Source organism: Pungitius pungitius, chromosome 21 (assembly GCF_949316345.1).
Source record: "Pungitius pungitius chromosome 21, fPunPun2.1, whole genome shotgun sequence".
NCBI classification, from domain to species: domain Eukaryota; kingdom Metazoa; phylum Chordata; class Actinopteri; order Perciformes; family Gasterosteidae; genus Pungitius; species Pungitius pungitius.
In genome coordinates, this window is record NC_084920.1 from 1,412,602 (window position 1) to 1,427,950 (window position 15,349).

The 15,349-nt window shown below is 50.6% G+C and overlaps 2 protein-coding genes across 2 annotated transcripts; one reads left to right on the top strand and one right to left on the bottom strand.

Annotated features, from left to right (window-relative positions):
- The first annotated feature begins 507 nt into the window (after positions 1 to 507).
- Positions 508 to 7,996, top strand: LOC119213322 (cAMP-dependent protein kinase type I-alpha regulatory subunit). The gene is given in 12 exon segments (XM_037464557.2): positions 508 to 677; positions 2,208 to 2,423; positions 3,298 to 3,468; positions 3,558 to 3,649; positions 3,756 to 3,817; positions 3,909 to 3,955; positions 4,055 to 4,213; positions 4,295 to 4,355; positions 4,542 to 4,663; positions 5,319 to 5,400; positions 5,718 to 5,743; positions 5,745 to 7,996. Coding segments are annotated over 11 exon segments (1,143 nt in total). The 5' UTR covers positions 508 to 677; positions 2,208 to 2,249; the 3' UTR covers positions 5,892 to 7,996.
- A 749-nt stretch (positions 7,997 to 8,745) lies between these two features.
- On the bottom strand, positions 8,746 to 14,976 carry fam20a (FAM20A golgi associated secretory pathway pseudokinase). Its single transcript, XM_037464128.2, has 11 exons — positions 13,630 to 14,976; positions 12,435 to 12,628; positions 12,218 to 12,268; positions 11,614 to 11,692; positions 11,317 to 11,409; positions 10,242 to 10,357; positions 9,972 to 10,152; positions 9,599 to 9,708; positions 9,434 to 9,515; positions 9,285 to 9,344; positions 8,746 to 9,198 (listed from the first exon to the last, which is right to left on the bottom strand). Exons 1-11 carry the CDS (start codon positions 13,989 to 13,991, stop codon positions 8,946 to 8,948), a joined length of 1,581 nt encoding a protein of 526 aa, XP_037320025.2. The 5' UTR covers positions 13,992 to 14,976; the 3' UTR covers positions 8,746 to 8,945.
- Positions 14,977 to 15,349: the final 373 nt, after the last annotated feature.

Below are 15,349 nucleotides of genomic sequence, written 5' to 3' on the forward strand. Positions count from 1 at the left end.
ACTCAAAATGAAAGAAGATGTGAAAGCAAAATGTACATTTTGGTTTAAGTTATTCATTTATTTATTTAAACGTGTGTGTTTATGAAGCTCACCAAAATGTAGGTGTTAAATTGGATGCCTGAAATTGTATAGATGTATTGGCCACAGACAGTACAAAACATATATGAATCAATTAATTTAGCTGCATTTCGACCAGAGACGATATTAGAACACTGCTTGGACGTTCACGTATAAGAAAAAATATGGATTATATGTCTGTTTAATTGCATTTGTACATCATGTTAAATGGAAACGAGTTATTGCTCACTGCGGTGAACCACAAAGTCCACGTGAACACAGCCCTGAGAGGTTCCTGTTAGCAGGCTCGTTTTTAATCAGATATAAATCGATTTTTTTCTTCTTCTACTTCTACTATATTCTAAACTATTTCCTTGACGTCACGGTTTCCGTGCGGTCTCCTTTAAGGTTGCCAGGGGTTACGAGCTCACATGTCAGAACGGGGAGAATTGACGTCAGTGACGGCTGCTGATTGGTCCTCAGCCGTATCCGGTGGGGCAGCGGTCCAGGGCTCGGGAAAAAAAAATCGAAGCGAGGAGGATCCTGTAACGGTTCGCTTTGAGAAATATCACCCGTCCCGAGTCGCTATCGAAGGGCTCGGCAGGAATTTACACTTTCTTGTGAGTATTCTCGCGCCCTCGGCTCGTCTGTCACATGACCTCTGGATCGGCGAAATGCGTTCCCTCCGTCTCCCGTTTGTTTATGATAGAACTCAAGATGGCGTCATTGGAGGAGAGCTTTGCCTTTGCGCCGAGTTAGCCGAGCTAGGCGTCGAACCGTAGACCCGCTCTCTGTAACGCGACGCGCGCCCCCCCCCCCCCCCGAGACGGCCGAGCCGACGCGTACAACGCAAAGTGCGCACACGTTGTGGGTTCGCTGGGTCTCCCCCCTCCCCGTGTGGGCTCGGTAGCTCCTCCGCCGTTGGGCTGTTTTAGGCTGCAGCAGAAGCGCCTCCTCGTGAAGCCCGCCTGACCTACACGCCGCTGCCTCCCGGGCGGCTGCCTCGTTCTGCCCCGGCAGGCGGTGACGTTCACGCGGGCTGTGAACCACCAGACGCGTTGTCATCATCATCATCATCATCCACCCTCCCGACGAGGCGCGTTGTCACTCTTACAGCAAGGTCATCTGTGCATCGCGCGGGGGTTTCTGTCCTTTTAATTGACGGCTTCCGAATAACGTCAGATGTTCTGCTGCAGCTCGGTGACCCGATCAGGACGTGCACATGTTAATTATACACCTTCACTAAACAGAATATTCAAAAATACTCCTGTGCTATATGGGATGAGATCACGGTTGTGGAGTCTGAAGTCTCAGTTCTTACTTTGTCCTGCCTGGTTGGAAGTTGTAGCTTTAGATCGAAGCAAGTTCCCACCGTGCCTGTATTTGCCAGTTGCATAAAGGTTGTGTCAGCCTCATCTTTGATGACATGAGCAGTAATCTCCGCTGGGCCTAGTCCGATTAGAAATGATCCAAAGCTTAGTATACTAATGCACATGCATGATACTCCTGCAAGGTCAGGAGGGATCGGTGTCTTTGTTCACTCCATTCACTCACATGCCGGTTATGAGGCCTTCCTGTTTGAGACAACAACCGCTTGATCAGATTTCGGGCTATCTGAGAGAGCCTCTCTGCGGCCGATCACGTGATCTGGGATCCGCCGTTTTTGCTCCGCTGCAGCACTGTGATGTTGAAACCACAAGCAAGTGCACTTGCTCTCACGGTTTTGATCAGTTTCACATCAGAATGACTCTCTGGCCCTCTTTTCATCAGTGGCCTGAGATTAGGCCTCCTGTATTGAAACGGGGCTTCTTCAAGGTTCTGTGGGGGGAAAAAAGGGCACGTTGTTTTGAGTAAATAGACTCGGTGTTAGTTTGTTGTTTGTGGTCAAATGTGTGTGATCGCATCATGTGACCTGTTTTCACTGCACACACCGAATGCTCTGTCTCCTTAGCTCCACAATAACACCCCGACTCTCTGTGGCATCGCACTCTGGTTCTAGATCTCTCACTTCTTTACGTTTTCTGTCTGTCCGTTTGTCATCACGACACAACCCCCCCCCCCCCCTGTAATCCTGTGACTCTGTGTTGTGAGTGAGGAGCGGATTTGAAACTATCCCCCTCCTTTTTCTCCCCCCCCCCCACTCTCTCCAGTAAAAAGGTTAAAGGTCGCAGAGCAGGGTTGTGGTCGTCGTCATGGCATCTGGAAGTACGAGCAGCGAGGAGGAGCGGAGCCTGAGGGAGTGTGAGCAGTACGTGCAGAAACACAACATCCAACAGCTGCTGAAGGACTGCATTGTCCAGCTGTGCACCTCCAGGCCGGACAGGCCCATGGCCTTCCTCAGGGAGTACTTTGAGAGGCTGGAGAAGGTTCGTGTCCAAGCCAAGTCCTTATATACTCCTACATTACACCAGACTGTTACTGTCTCATGAGTCCGCTGAATGTCGCCACCATAACCTGCATTTATGTACAAGTGGTCAGACAATATTTCCTTTTTTTAGTTCTCATAGAGCAGCACATGACACAGTGGATGTCAACGATGGGGCAATTTCTCTTTTGGTCTGAAAACAGCAGCTTGGCTTAGAAACAAGTCGCTGGAACAAAACAACATTTGTACTGTTGCCAGCTTTCTAACTTGCACGCAGAGTCTCTCTTTTTTTTTTCAATTATTATTTCCTCATACGGTTATTTCTGTGTCAAGCTTGTTCCATTTTGGGATACAGTACATACATCTGCTTTGGACAGGATTCTATTTACTCTTTGATTGGGCCCGTGGAAGCATGTTCCAAATCGGAACAAATGCTTCTTCTCTCATAACCGGCTATCGTCAACCTCGCTTACTTATTCCAGTTGGGAGCGGTTTTAGAATTCTTTTCATAGCTTTTCACCCTTTTTTTAAATTCTTAGACATTTAATTTGTCGTGGAGAATATTATTAGCTGTAACCAAACAATGGACAAAGAAACACTGTTGCAAATAGTTCCCCTACTTACACCGTTTGTAATCTTTAAATTGGTCGTCTGACGGCTACAAAAACACTGGGGGAGTCCAGAGTATTTCTATTTGTGCTTTAAACGCAACACGTAACATGGTTTTCATGGAAAAGTTGTTTTCTAGTTGTCTGTATTGGGGAATTTGTGCAGCACTTTATTGCTAAAAGCAATGCTTTTATAATGACTACTAAACGGAGATGAACTGCAGGAAGGTAACGCCTCCCCCCCCCCCCCCCCCCCCTCCCCTCCAGGAGGAGACCAAGCAGATCCAGAACCAGCAGAAGGCCAGCAGTTCCCGCTCGGACTCGCGCGATGAGGAGGTGTCTCCGCCCATGAACCCGGTGGTAAAGGGTCGCCGGCGGAGAGGAGCCTTCAGCGCAGAGGTCTACACGGAGGAGGACGCCGCCTCGTATGTCAGAAAGGTACCGCTGCTCGCACGCACCCCGTCGGCCTCCTGCAGCGCCGCCATGCTCCCGGCGTGCTGACACGCGCTCTCGTGCTCTTTTCTAAGGTCATTCCAAAGGACTACAAGACGATGGCCGCCTTGGCCAAAGCCATTGAAAAGAACGTGCTCTTCTCACACCTTGACGACAACGAGAGGAGGTACCTTTTATCTTTATTTTTTAAGGAAAGGAAAATCAAAGCGTTTATTGATAAAGTTTTGGTGATTGCGTTCAGCTGATCGTCTCTCGACTCCTCTCCTTTCCAGTGACATATTTGATGCCATGTTTCCAGTCACCTACATCGCCGGGGAAACGGTGATTTTGCAGGGTAGGGCCAACGTTTACGGCTTCTAAACTCACGCTCCAAATGCTAGCGTGTCCCCCCGCGTGGCGCTAACAGTCCCGTTTTGTGCATCCAGGTGACGAAGGTGACAACTTCTACGTCATCGACCAGGGGGAGATGGATGTGAGCATCTGATCCATGTCAGGAAAAGTTTTAGATTTTTATTTTCTCCATGTAATTTCAACACCTTGTTCTCCACCCCCCTCCCTTTTAATCTGGCAGGTGTACGTGAACAACGAATGGGTGACCAGCATCGGGGAGGGGGGCAGCTTCGGGGAGCTGGCGCTGATCTACGGCACCCCGAGGGCGGCCACGGTTCGGGCCAAGACCAACGTCAAGCTGTGGGGCATCGACAGAGACAGCTACAGGAGGATCCTCATGGTGAGCAGCCGCAGAAAGAGCCCGTAACGCTCCGCTGTCTCACCACAACACACAACGACACACACATGTCCTTCTCTCCAGGGAAGCACTTTGAGGAAGAGGAAGATGTACGAGGAATTCCTCCGGAAAGTGTCCATTTTGGGTGAGTTCGCCTCGTCCCAAAACACAGAAACGAAGCCACGCCAGAGATCAAAACCACTGGAAGGAGTTTGCTAAAAATATATCTCGCAGATCAAAAAACGGGTTCAGTCATTGGAACGATCAGGTTTTTTTGGAGGGGTGTTGTCTGTCACTCCAGCTGACTCCTTTCCTCTTTACCCCCCCCCAGAGTCTCTTGACAAATGGGAGCGTCTGACAGTGGCTGATGCCTTGGAGCCCGTCCAGTTTGAGGACGGGCAGAAGATCGTGGTGCAGGGAGAGCCAGGGGACGAGTTCTTCATCATCTTGGAGGTGTGCATGTGACCCGTGACCAGCACAGTGCTGGGATTTGACCTTTTGAACCGTAAAGTTCAAGCATTTCTACTAAGTCAAATTACACCGTTGATCCACATTTGTTATTTTCATCTTTTTAATAAACTAGTAAAACTTCTTTGTAGTTCACACAAACATCGAGATGTGAAACCCCCCCCCCATGGAGGTATTTGATCTTTGAACTGAGACGATCAGTCCGTCCACTGAATAGTGATTCACAGGAAATTAATACTGTGATGCTTAAAATGATGAAATGTCAAACTGTGATTACTGGCTCCATCTTCTTAAATATGTAAATGTCTTTTTTTTTTCATCTTCTGTTGAATTCACCTAATAGACAATATCTTTATGATTTAGCTGATTCTATCACATGACATTGTGTCAACAAAATGACTAACCAAGATTAATTTTGATAATGATAATAATATTCAATTTGTACCCAAGTTAGTGTTAAAGATGTTTAAAATGTAATAATGTAATATTAAATGTATTGGCCAACGGACTTATTATGCACATTATTATGCACATTTATTCTGAAGTATTTTAAACCTATTTCCCTTTAAAATATCCCTTTTAGTAGGTGATTTTCTTTTTCTCTGACATAAGTGATTATGTAACTGTGTGTGTGTTTCAGGGTTCTGCAGCAGTGTTGCAGCGTCGCTCAGAGAATGAGGAGTTTGTCGAGGTGGGCCGATTAGGACCCTCTGACTACTTTGGTAAGACTTCCATTCAATTTATATTCTACACCCCGGATTTGTCTCTGAGCTTCACAACCTGTACACAAACGACATCCTGTCTCCCGGGGGGCTCAAATCCATGGTGTCAGCAGTAGGAGTGTGACCGGTGATCTGGATTCATATCATTTATATATCATCATGATCCTCAGAAACCTGCAACAAGACACAAAGCTGGTGTTTTGGTGCGATGTGAAGGAGACATTAGGAGCTCGAGGAGAGCAGGTGCAGCGACGTGACCACGAGCCACGGATTTATGCATCCTTTTATCTGTGTGTGTGTGTGTGTGTGTTCTCCAGGTGAGATCGCTCTGCTGATGAACCGCCCCCCGCGCCGCCACCGTGGTCGCCCGCGGCCCCCTGAAGTGCGTCAAGCTGGACCGGCCTCGCTTCGAGCGCGTCCTGGGACCCTGTTCGGACATTCTCAAGCGTAACATCCAACAGTACAACAGCTTCGTCTCGCTGTCCGTCTGAAGGGTCCCTCCCCCCACTCACCCTCCCCCCCTCGTCTGCCCCCCCACCCCCCCCCCCCCTCCTCCCTCCTTTTAAACCTAGGGTCCACCAATGCAATTTGCTTTCTTTGGTCACTTTTGGTTCCGTTGTGTTGTTTGAACACACAGAGGTGGTTCGGCTTCCCTGTAGGCGCGCCCCCTTCACACCGTACCTGTGTTGCATTTTGTATTTGCTGGTCACGCTTTGTTTGTTTTTTTTAGACTTAAGGCGCAAAGCGGGATTGTTTGGGAGAACTGAAAAGACATTAAGTTCTCTCCGACTGACGAGACGGGACAATCAAACTTTACGTGGCGCTTTTTGGTGAATTTGTTGCAGAGGTTTATGTTGAGGGTTGAAGAAAGGAGGGGGGGGGGGGGGGGGGGGAGAGAGGGGTCGCGACCTCTTCACTTTGAAATCGTAGGATCAGATTTTAGCAGACGTTTTTAAGGTTTTAGCTACACGGCGGCGTTGATTGGCACCACGGGTCTGAGGAGCGCTCGGCTGCAGGTTCCTGTTTTATCGAGCAGCTCGTGCCAAAATGTTTGTCATTGTCACAGCGCGAAGACGCGTCGCCCCGGAAACGCAATTCGGAAACAGTCATATTTTCCCCTTAGTGTCCTCTTAATCTGTAGAACTGCCTTGACTACTCTGAGGGGGGGGGGGGGGAAATAAGGGAAAACGAAAGAAGGAAAAAAAACCAAACAAGAGTATTATAAGTGTATTTCAGTATTCCATTTTTATTTTTAGTATATGCCAAATCATTTGGTCACTCTTCTGCTATGGTTTGTATTCCAAATGTTCTAGTATAGTTAAAACAATCCTAGTTATATTATTCTCGATGACTAAATGATGAACTTATGGTTTTGGAGCTTACAGAAATATGTTTAACTGTCTTTTGTAAACACTTATTTTTCCATAAATTCTATTTTAGGTGTCCAGTGCCACAAAGTAAATAAATGCTCCTTCTTGTCAACTGACAAAAAACAGTATGTAATCGTATGTGTAAAACGTTATGGGTTAAAAAATTTAAAAAAAATAATAGATCAAATGGGTAATTCCAGGTTTATTGAAGTGACGTCTTGGGGGGAAAAAAACAAACAAGAAGGTTTATGAATTTCAGGACACCTGAAGTATTTATGTATTAAAGCGTCACAGGCGAGTGAGCAGATATTTATTTAAAACTAGTGTCATTGCTTCTTCTTGCCTGTTGAGAAGGTGTCTTTTCACCAGAGTAGCTTGTGATCTGTTCTCCTTGCTTACTTGGCATGATGTTTTAGGCATCCAGTGATCCGGTATGAATGGAAGCGTGGATTTAGAAAAATGAAAAAAAGAAGAAAAAAAACAAACTGCAGCGGCGTTGCAGAAGCAGGAACTTTGTCAGATATTTGGTTTGTTTCTCCCCAGCTTTACTGCTTCATGACTCGTTTAGATGGCATACAATCTTTTTTCTCTCTGTGTGTGTGTGTGTGTGTGTGTGTGTGTGTGTGTGTGTTCTTTTTTTTGTTTTAAAGATCTTTACCAAAACACAAAATGTTGACTTCTGGATTATAGGCTCAACTCTTCATTCCTGCCTCACCTGTCTGTTAACCAGAAACGACATAGAACCAGTGGTGTGTTTGGCTCTGGTCTCCTTCAGAGCACGGCGTCGCGCTGGGAATCCAGATGTTTGTGTGTTTGTGCGTCCAAAATGACCCAAGGGCAGCCAGGTCAGTGAGAACCCGGTCTCTTCATCTCCATCTGACCCGCGTCCCGACCCACAGGAAGTGACTCGGATGGTTTCGACCCACGTTTTGTTGAATTCTTTTTTTTTTTTTCCTCTCTTTTTGTAAATAGCAGCATCATGGGGTTTTCTTTCAGCTGTTTAGCCACACTGCAGTCGTCCCGGTTTGCCTTAGCTTACCTAAACCTGGGCTCACGGTAGTCGTCAGTCCGACCTTCAGCGCAGAGAGCTGCGGGCCGTCAGAGGACCATTCTTTTTCTATTCTACCCCGTATTCAGTTCCACCTCCTGTGTGTGCAAAGATGTTTATCCTTTTGGTATAGATTGTTCCGGATGGCAGTTTAAGCAATAAAAAAGTAAAAAATGAATCTCCTTCTGTGTCAGGCCTCATCCTTTTTGTGTCTGAAAACAGATGTAATGGAAACATCTGTCCACCAGGGAGAACCACGCGGCTGCAGAAGCTCCTTCCTGCGAGTCGTCATGTGTGAATGGACTGAACCTTTTCCTCCTTCTCTTTTAATTATGTTCTGACTCCTTCAGTGAAACGCAGTGATATTTTAAAGTAAAGGCAGTTTAAACGTTTGCACCCGGCTTAAGGAAAACTACCAGCAGTTGCTGTTAATCAGACTGCCCCCCCCCCCCCCCCCTCGTGATGTACGAAGGTGTTCATGCTGCGATCTCCCTGCCCGTCTCTGGCGTTCAAAAGACCTCGTTAAAATAGTTGTGGTGGTTCGTCTTGCTTTACGTTACTTCCACACCTGGAATATATCGGGGGTTAAAACAAAGAAAAGGAAACCATTGGTTTAGTTCAGAATGATTACACTTTAACGGTTTATGTTAAAGCTCTTTAAACCCTAAATGAGACAAAGATTACACGTCTGGAAAAAGAGGCGGAGGAAACTAAGTGGCAGTTTTAACACAAATACACACACACTTTGTATTTATTAGTTGCAGGTGATTGTCTTCTCTCCAAAATCCCTTTATTTCATGATTATGACATCACATGGATACACACGTCTGATGTTATAAATATGAAACCCTCAGTGTCTCACTGTACATCTCCACTTGTCCAGGTCTAAACTCGGCCTCCAAACCCACCTGGTGGTGTAGGGGAAAAACAGCGCTGCGTCGTAGAGGTCGTGACCCTGAGAGAAGGAAATCGAACCCAAAGATCCGTCTCCTAGGAAACGGCGGTGTAAAAAGTCCTGAACCTCCATTTGAAGAGTTCACAGTGTTTTACGGCTCCCGAGGTTCCACGAGCCTCCACGAAGAGGAGCCCCCACCTCCCCCCTCCCCCTTTGTTACCTGACCTGACTCTCAGTCGGAGGGGGGGGGGGCCCTGGTGGACTCTGCAAAGTCCTTGACGATGACCTCGTCCTCCCCCAGCCTGCGGACGCAGCGCTGCACCGCCCGCAGGACCTTCTGCAGCCTGCGGTCCAGCGCTGAGAGGTGGGCCTCCGTCAGGACGGGCCGCAGGGCGTCCTCCTCCAGAGACTCCCTCATCACGTCGCTCAGCCTGAACTCGGGTCGGGCCAGAAGCCGCAGCCGCAGCAGCGTGGAGCGCTTCACCCTGGGGGGGGGGGGGGGGGCATCGGCCCTTATTGCCTTTCCGGTTGTGTTCGTGAATCCAGAAGCAGTGTAGGAGGTTCTACTCACATGCAGCACTGAGATAAAGGAGCCAGGATGGACATCTCGTCCACAGAGTGCTTCCCAAACCTGAGCGTGAGACGCAATGAGGAAATCTGGTCATTTTTTTTTTGTTTGTTTTTTTAACACTTGTATTTTCGGTGTCATCTTCCTCTCACCCTCTGGCGTTGTCCAAGTGGAGAAGAAACCCGTCGTCCCCAAATTTGGTAAAGATCTCGTAGTGGTGCCTGTCCATGTTGCCTGCGACACAGAGGGACAGAAACGTCCCGCAAAGACAGCCGCTGACTGTAAGAAACGTGGAGGCGGCGAAGAGGGATAAATACTTGTGAGGAAGTCGAAGATGGACATGTCGATGATGTTCAGGAGCCGGTCGTCCGAGTTGTAGGGATACGTCTTCTTCACGTTGTCACAGTAGAAGGGGTTCACTTCCCACCTGATTGACAAAAAAACAGATAAATGACATCATCGAACGCTCTGCTCCATCAGCTGGTTCCTGTGTTTTGGATGTTTTGAGGATATTGTGAGGGCCATAGTGGTGAAATGGTGGAGGGTGTGGCCAAGACACAAAGGGCACGATTAAACAAAGCGCTCCTTCATCCCTAATTAGACGAGATGAACCTCTGACATTCGTCTGGTCTTTCATTTTCGAGGCGAGGCGAAGCGTTTCTTCCTCTGAAATGAGGCTCGAGGTCTTACTCCTCTCGGCCCGCAAAGGTGTAGGAGCGTATCCAGGGGTTGGGGATGGAGATGCGGGGGGCGATGCTGAGGCTGGGCAGGTAGGCGGACAGGGAGCCCTCCAGCAGGTCGGGCCGCCCGCACACCGCGTATTCCGTCTTGCAGACGTACAGGCACTTGGCGAAGAAACACGAGTTGTTGGCTGTCGGGAGGCAGAGGCCAGACGTGCAGAAGTGAGTCTCCGACCGCTCCGACAGAACGGGGGGGGTTCGAGCCGCCCGGGGCGCTTACCTGGCGAGGTGAAGAACACCGCTCTCAGTTCCTCGCTGTGAGCGACCTGGAAGACCTCCGCCGTGACGTTCACCAGCCTGCCGGCCACCGGCGGGACCCTCCGGAAGTCGAGGATCCTAAGACAACGGGGCGGGGGGGGGGGGGGGGGGGGAGGGGGAGGAGAGAGAAACCCAACGGCTTAAACGGCTTCTCGCGTGAGGAGGAGGTTCAACGTGAACCCTGTCAGGTCTCGGGAGACCCTGGTTCATTCTCACTGATTCTACCTGACTGACTGTCCCCACGTTGTGTAGTTCACACACACACACACACACACACACACACACACTTATTCCTCCCAGAGGGCCGTGTTTTGTTCGTGTAAACAGCAATCAAACAGCAATCAGTGAGCGCGGCTCAATGGCTGATTCTCAGATCGGTTCCCCGGCTGCTGATTGCCAGCCACGATGATAAAGGGTTGGCAGACACCGCCGAGCAAGAGACACCCCCCCCCCCTCCCTCGCCGCGGATTAAACACACACCGCAATAATGTAATTACAGCGGCTGTGAGACTTGTCGACGTGGCGCTTGCTGCCGCTTTTCTTGGTGTCTCGCTTTCCAAAGCGGCGGCGGGGGCCGAGATCCTCGCCATTGTGTGAGGGGCCTCGTAATGACACCGTCTGGCTCAGATGACGAACCCCGCCTCGCCTAAACGTGTGATTTCACAACCTGTTTGTGTGTCTGCGTTGCGGGGCGTTGGCTCGCGGCTCTGGAACCCCCGGGGGGGGGGGGGGGGGGTAGGGGCGGGGGCCAACGCGTCGTGATCTTGGCTTGACTCGGTGTGGTGTTGATGGCGTTGATGCTCCTGTGAAGGGTTCAGGTCTAATCCCAAAGGAAGCGCCAATGTCAGCACGCCAACGTGCCGATGCAACGCGTGTGTGTGTGTGTGTGTGTGTGTGTGTGTGTGTGTGTGTGTGTGTGTGAGGCTCGGCGTGCAGAGCGTGCCGAGATGACGGTTCTTCATCCTCTGAGGACGAGGATGAAACGCCGGCGAAACGTGCGAGTGACGAGGAGCATTCCCGGGGAGGAGAGGCCCCACCTGTCCAGGTGAAAGGCGGCGATCTCGGCGTTGTGTCTCTGGAGGTCAACAAAGTAGAAGAAGTCTTCTGGTGTCTCCTCGTCCCTCTGCTGCCTGACACACACACACACACACACACACACACACACAGTGATCACGCTGTCTGCATATAATCAACACCTCTGCCACATTAGAGCCAGACGTAGTGGCGCAGTGTAATCGCACCGCCTCACCTTTCTCCCCCGAGGGAGGGGATGGGGGGGGGGGGGGGGGGGGTGGTTAGGGGGTGGATCAAGCGAATGTGGGCTCGGAGCTCACCTCATTGGTTTGAACATGGCCTTGGCGTAGTTTTGCATCTTCAGGGCCAGTTTCAGGTGATGTCCGCTTGGCTTCACAACTACAGCAGAGGCAGAAGGGGGGAAACTTCAGGTCAGCATCGGGTCGCTGTCCGCATGTCATTATCGATATGTATTGATATCTCTGTCTGTGTCTCCCAGCAGTAGGCCAGACTGACCAAACTTGCCCCCCCCCCCCCCTCCCCTTGAACTCCTGGTTATTCATAGTCAACAATCATGCAGGGTTTACAATCACTCCCTTTTCTTCTGGAAGAGAAATGAGGAGGAAGTCTTTAGTGTTTAGACAGACGGGGCGGATTGTTTTGTTGCATTTCTTCTGGGCAGCGACTCGTTTTCGTGCGGTCGCCCACATGACGCTGCCGGTCAGGCCCAGACGGGACGAAACAGCAGCGCGCAGAAATATGTCTGAGAATCCCGAAAGAGCTCCGTCTGCTTCGAAGCGTTGCTTTAACGTCCACACTTCTACTGTAATTTTTTTTTTTACTGTAATTAAGAGCTTCGCCTTTGAACCCAAAGCAGACAGACCTCCAGCGAGGAAGGAATGAGGAAACGATAAAGGACCCTACCTTGGGTGCAGTCACATGCTCCTTTGAGGGCCTTCTCATCTTGGGTGTAGTCTGGAAGAGACAACGTTCTGTTAGCTCATGATTTAGCATCGCAGTGTCACACGGACACGTCTGTGAAAGTCCTCTACAATCCAACATCTGCACAAAAGTGACAGGTGTGAGACAGGTGTGAGACAGGTGTGAACTAAGTGCATCGAATCCCAATTTCATCCATCACCTGCGCTGATGACGGTCATACTCTGCATGTCCCTGAGGAGTTGTGGGACAGCCGCGTCCTGGCGGGAGTACAGAGCGTAGCGGTCGATGCCCAGGTGGAACTTCAGCCAGCTGGCGCCGGGGTCAAAGGTCACCTCGCGTTCGCTCACAGAGACGTTGGAGATGGCCGCCGCCTTGCCGTAGAGCTTTGTGTGTCTGAGGAGGGGGAAGCCGCGCAGAGGGTTAGCTGTAGCGGATGAACACATGAACGGCGCCTTTCTAATGTTATCATACGGCACACAAGATCCTGGACCCTGGGTTGACTTTAAAGTGAGAGAACGAGCTGCTTGGGAAGCACTTTGGTAAAGTGGCAGTGGTTTATTTTGGAAAAGCCACAGATGTTGAGCGGTAGGACTCTGGGCCAAGAAACCATGGCAAAGTATTTACAGCAGGTATTCTCAGCAGCAGCATTTCCTACAATGTGTTTAAGATTAAAGAGGATTCGAGAAACCACACATTCGTTGAGTTTATTAAACAAACTTCTCCTCCCAACGTTGTTTGAAGTGCAGACCTCTCATTGGCTGTCTGACTCTCTATTGTTCTCGGCACCACGTCGCCCCATGTGACCACACTGAGAGGTACGAGCCGTGAGCCAGGTGAGCGCACGACGCAAACCGCACATGCCAAACCAAGGCGGGGAACCTTTCAGTTGTGATTCCTCGCAACACTTGCCAAAAAAAAAAAAAACACGCACACGTTGAGCAGGAAGCGCATTTTAAAAACAGTTTCCTTTTTCAACGTTGCGATAAAAGCAACTCGAAAATCTCTCTTCCGTGTGTTTGTTTGAGTGTTGAAATGCTGTTGCAAGATTATGCAAGGCTTCAAAACTCCTCCAGGCGGCCGGCTGCACATTTACAGCACAGGGGGGGGGGGGCACCGACCCACAAGCCGAGGCGGCTCCACGGCTCCCACAGATTAAAATGGGCTTTGGCCGTTTTTTAAATCCTCATTTAGCTCTAAGGGGGGGTGAGGGTTGGCACGGTCCACACATCCCTGTACATCTGTTATCATGAACAAACGCACCAGTGTGTTCACGTGCGCGCCTCGGGCCTGGCCGTGATGTCGCTGACCCCCCCCCCCCTGCCCCCGTCACCGCGACCTGCTCCAAACAGCCCAATCCGGCTCCTTCTCAGCCGCTGTGCAGTGGAGGAACTGACCTTTCCCAGTGTGCCACCTTCTTCCTGTAGTGCTGCACGAGGTCGCCCTCCTGCAGCAGCCCCCCCCCCCGCGGCCCCGGCTCCGGGCTCCGGATGTTGTACAGGGGGTGGTCGAACAGCCGGCCCAGCTTGGAGCCCCAGTCGGCGGGTCCGGGCGTGAGCGCAGAGGAGCGGTTGTGGAGCCGCGGCGTGGCCAGGCCCCCGTGCCTGGGGAGGGGGAGGGAGAGGTTGACGGGGCCGCACGGGCAGAGGGGTCCCGACCCCAGGCCCACGCGCCGCAGCTTGGGCAGGAGGATGAAGTAGAGGTCAGCGGAGAGGATGGCGGTGAGCGTGGCGCCTAAGAAGAGGCGGTCCCTCCTCATCGTTTGAGACGCAGAGATCCAACGGGAAAGAACGGCGTGCTGCTCCAGAGAGTCAGAGGTACGTCCCAGTCTGCCTCCTTCCCTCCTCTATCTGTGGGTTTTCCTTCCAGCCTCACTTCTCCTCTTCCTCCTCCTCCTTCTCCTCCTCCCCCTCCCTTGGCAGCGAGCGAGTGAGCGTGTGTTTGCAGCAGTCGCTGGCGGCTCGGCTGCTTGCAGGGAACCTGCTGCTCGGGGGACCGGAGAGAGAGCGAGAGTGCGCGCTGTCGCGTGTGCGCAGGTGTGTTCGCCAACATCAAGTGACAGGCTAGGAGAGTGTACAAAACACACACACACACACACACACACACAATCCTTGGGAGCAGGAAGGGGTGGAGACTGAGAACCTCTTCTTGTCACAGCAGGTCTGAATGAAACCACGTCCAGCTGACGAGTCTACTCTGATGCAATGCATGTGTGTGTGTGTGTGTGTGTGTGTGTGTGTTTGCCATCCCGCCTCCTGTCATCTCCTCAGCTTCTCCTCGTTAAGTGAGAGTCCTCTTCCACCCCATCGAGTCTTCTCCTCCCAGCATGCCGCGCGTCCCGCCTCAAACGCTCGTCCTCTCGTCCATCTTCTGTGTCTCTCTCTTCATTCTCCTCCCCGAGCAGCTCTGAACCGCGAAGATCTCACAGGGCATGTCCTCCGCTGGTGTGTGTGTGTGTGTGGCCAAATGAAGTGGGGGTGTCTGGCAGTCTTTGCTGTAGTTGTAAAACAGGAATCTTTGACCTGCCAGAGAGAAGAAGAGCTTTTGGTGGCTGGAGCCACGCGGCTGTTGTTGTTTTGACCCAAATGCGTGTTGCCGAAAAACATCTGTTTTTAGACCAGCAGAAGTCACGTTTCTTCTCAAAGGAGCTTTCCATTTTGAGATTCCGTCATTTGTTGATGGTCTCTGGAAGACTTATATTTAAATGAAAAAGCAAATAAAAAACCCTAAATCACCACCAAAGGGGGAAATGAATGTCTTTTTCCTATTAAACACAAAAACAAGGACGTGGGTGGGAGACAAACATGTTGTCTCCCACCCACGTCCTTGTTGCCACGGTGTCTTATATTACATCCCGGGGACAAAGGTGTAGCCTAGTTAACTGGCCCTGTTTGTCCCAGCTGTGTCTGTTTGTGTTTATCCCAGAGAAACCAACCGGAGGAGCTTTGCGCCGGCTTCCTCCCCCGCTAAAACATGCTTAAAATAACCCATTTTTTCAGGATGAGCAGGCAAGCCATTGCACAAGAAGTTGCAGAATTGAATGTGGAAAGAAAGCAAGAAAAATAGGGCATTGGGGCCTGCGTCACCAATTTGTGCGACTGAGCAGACCCTCGTGTG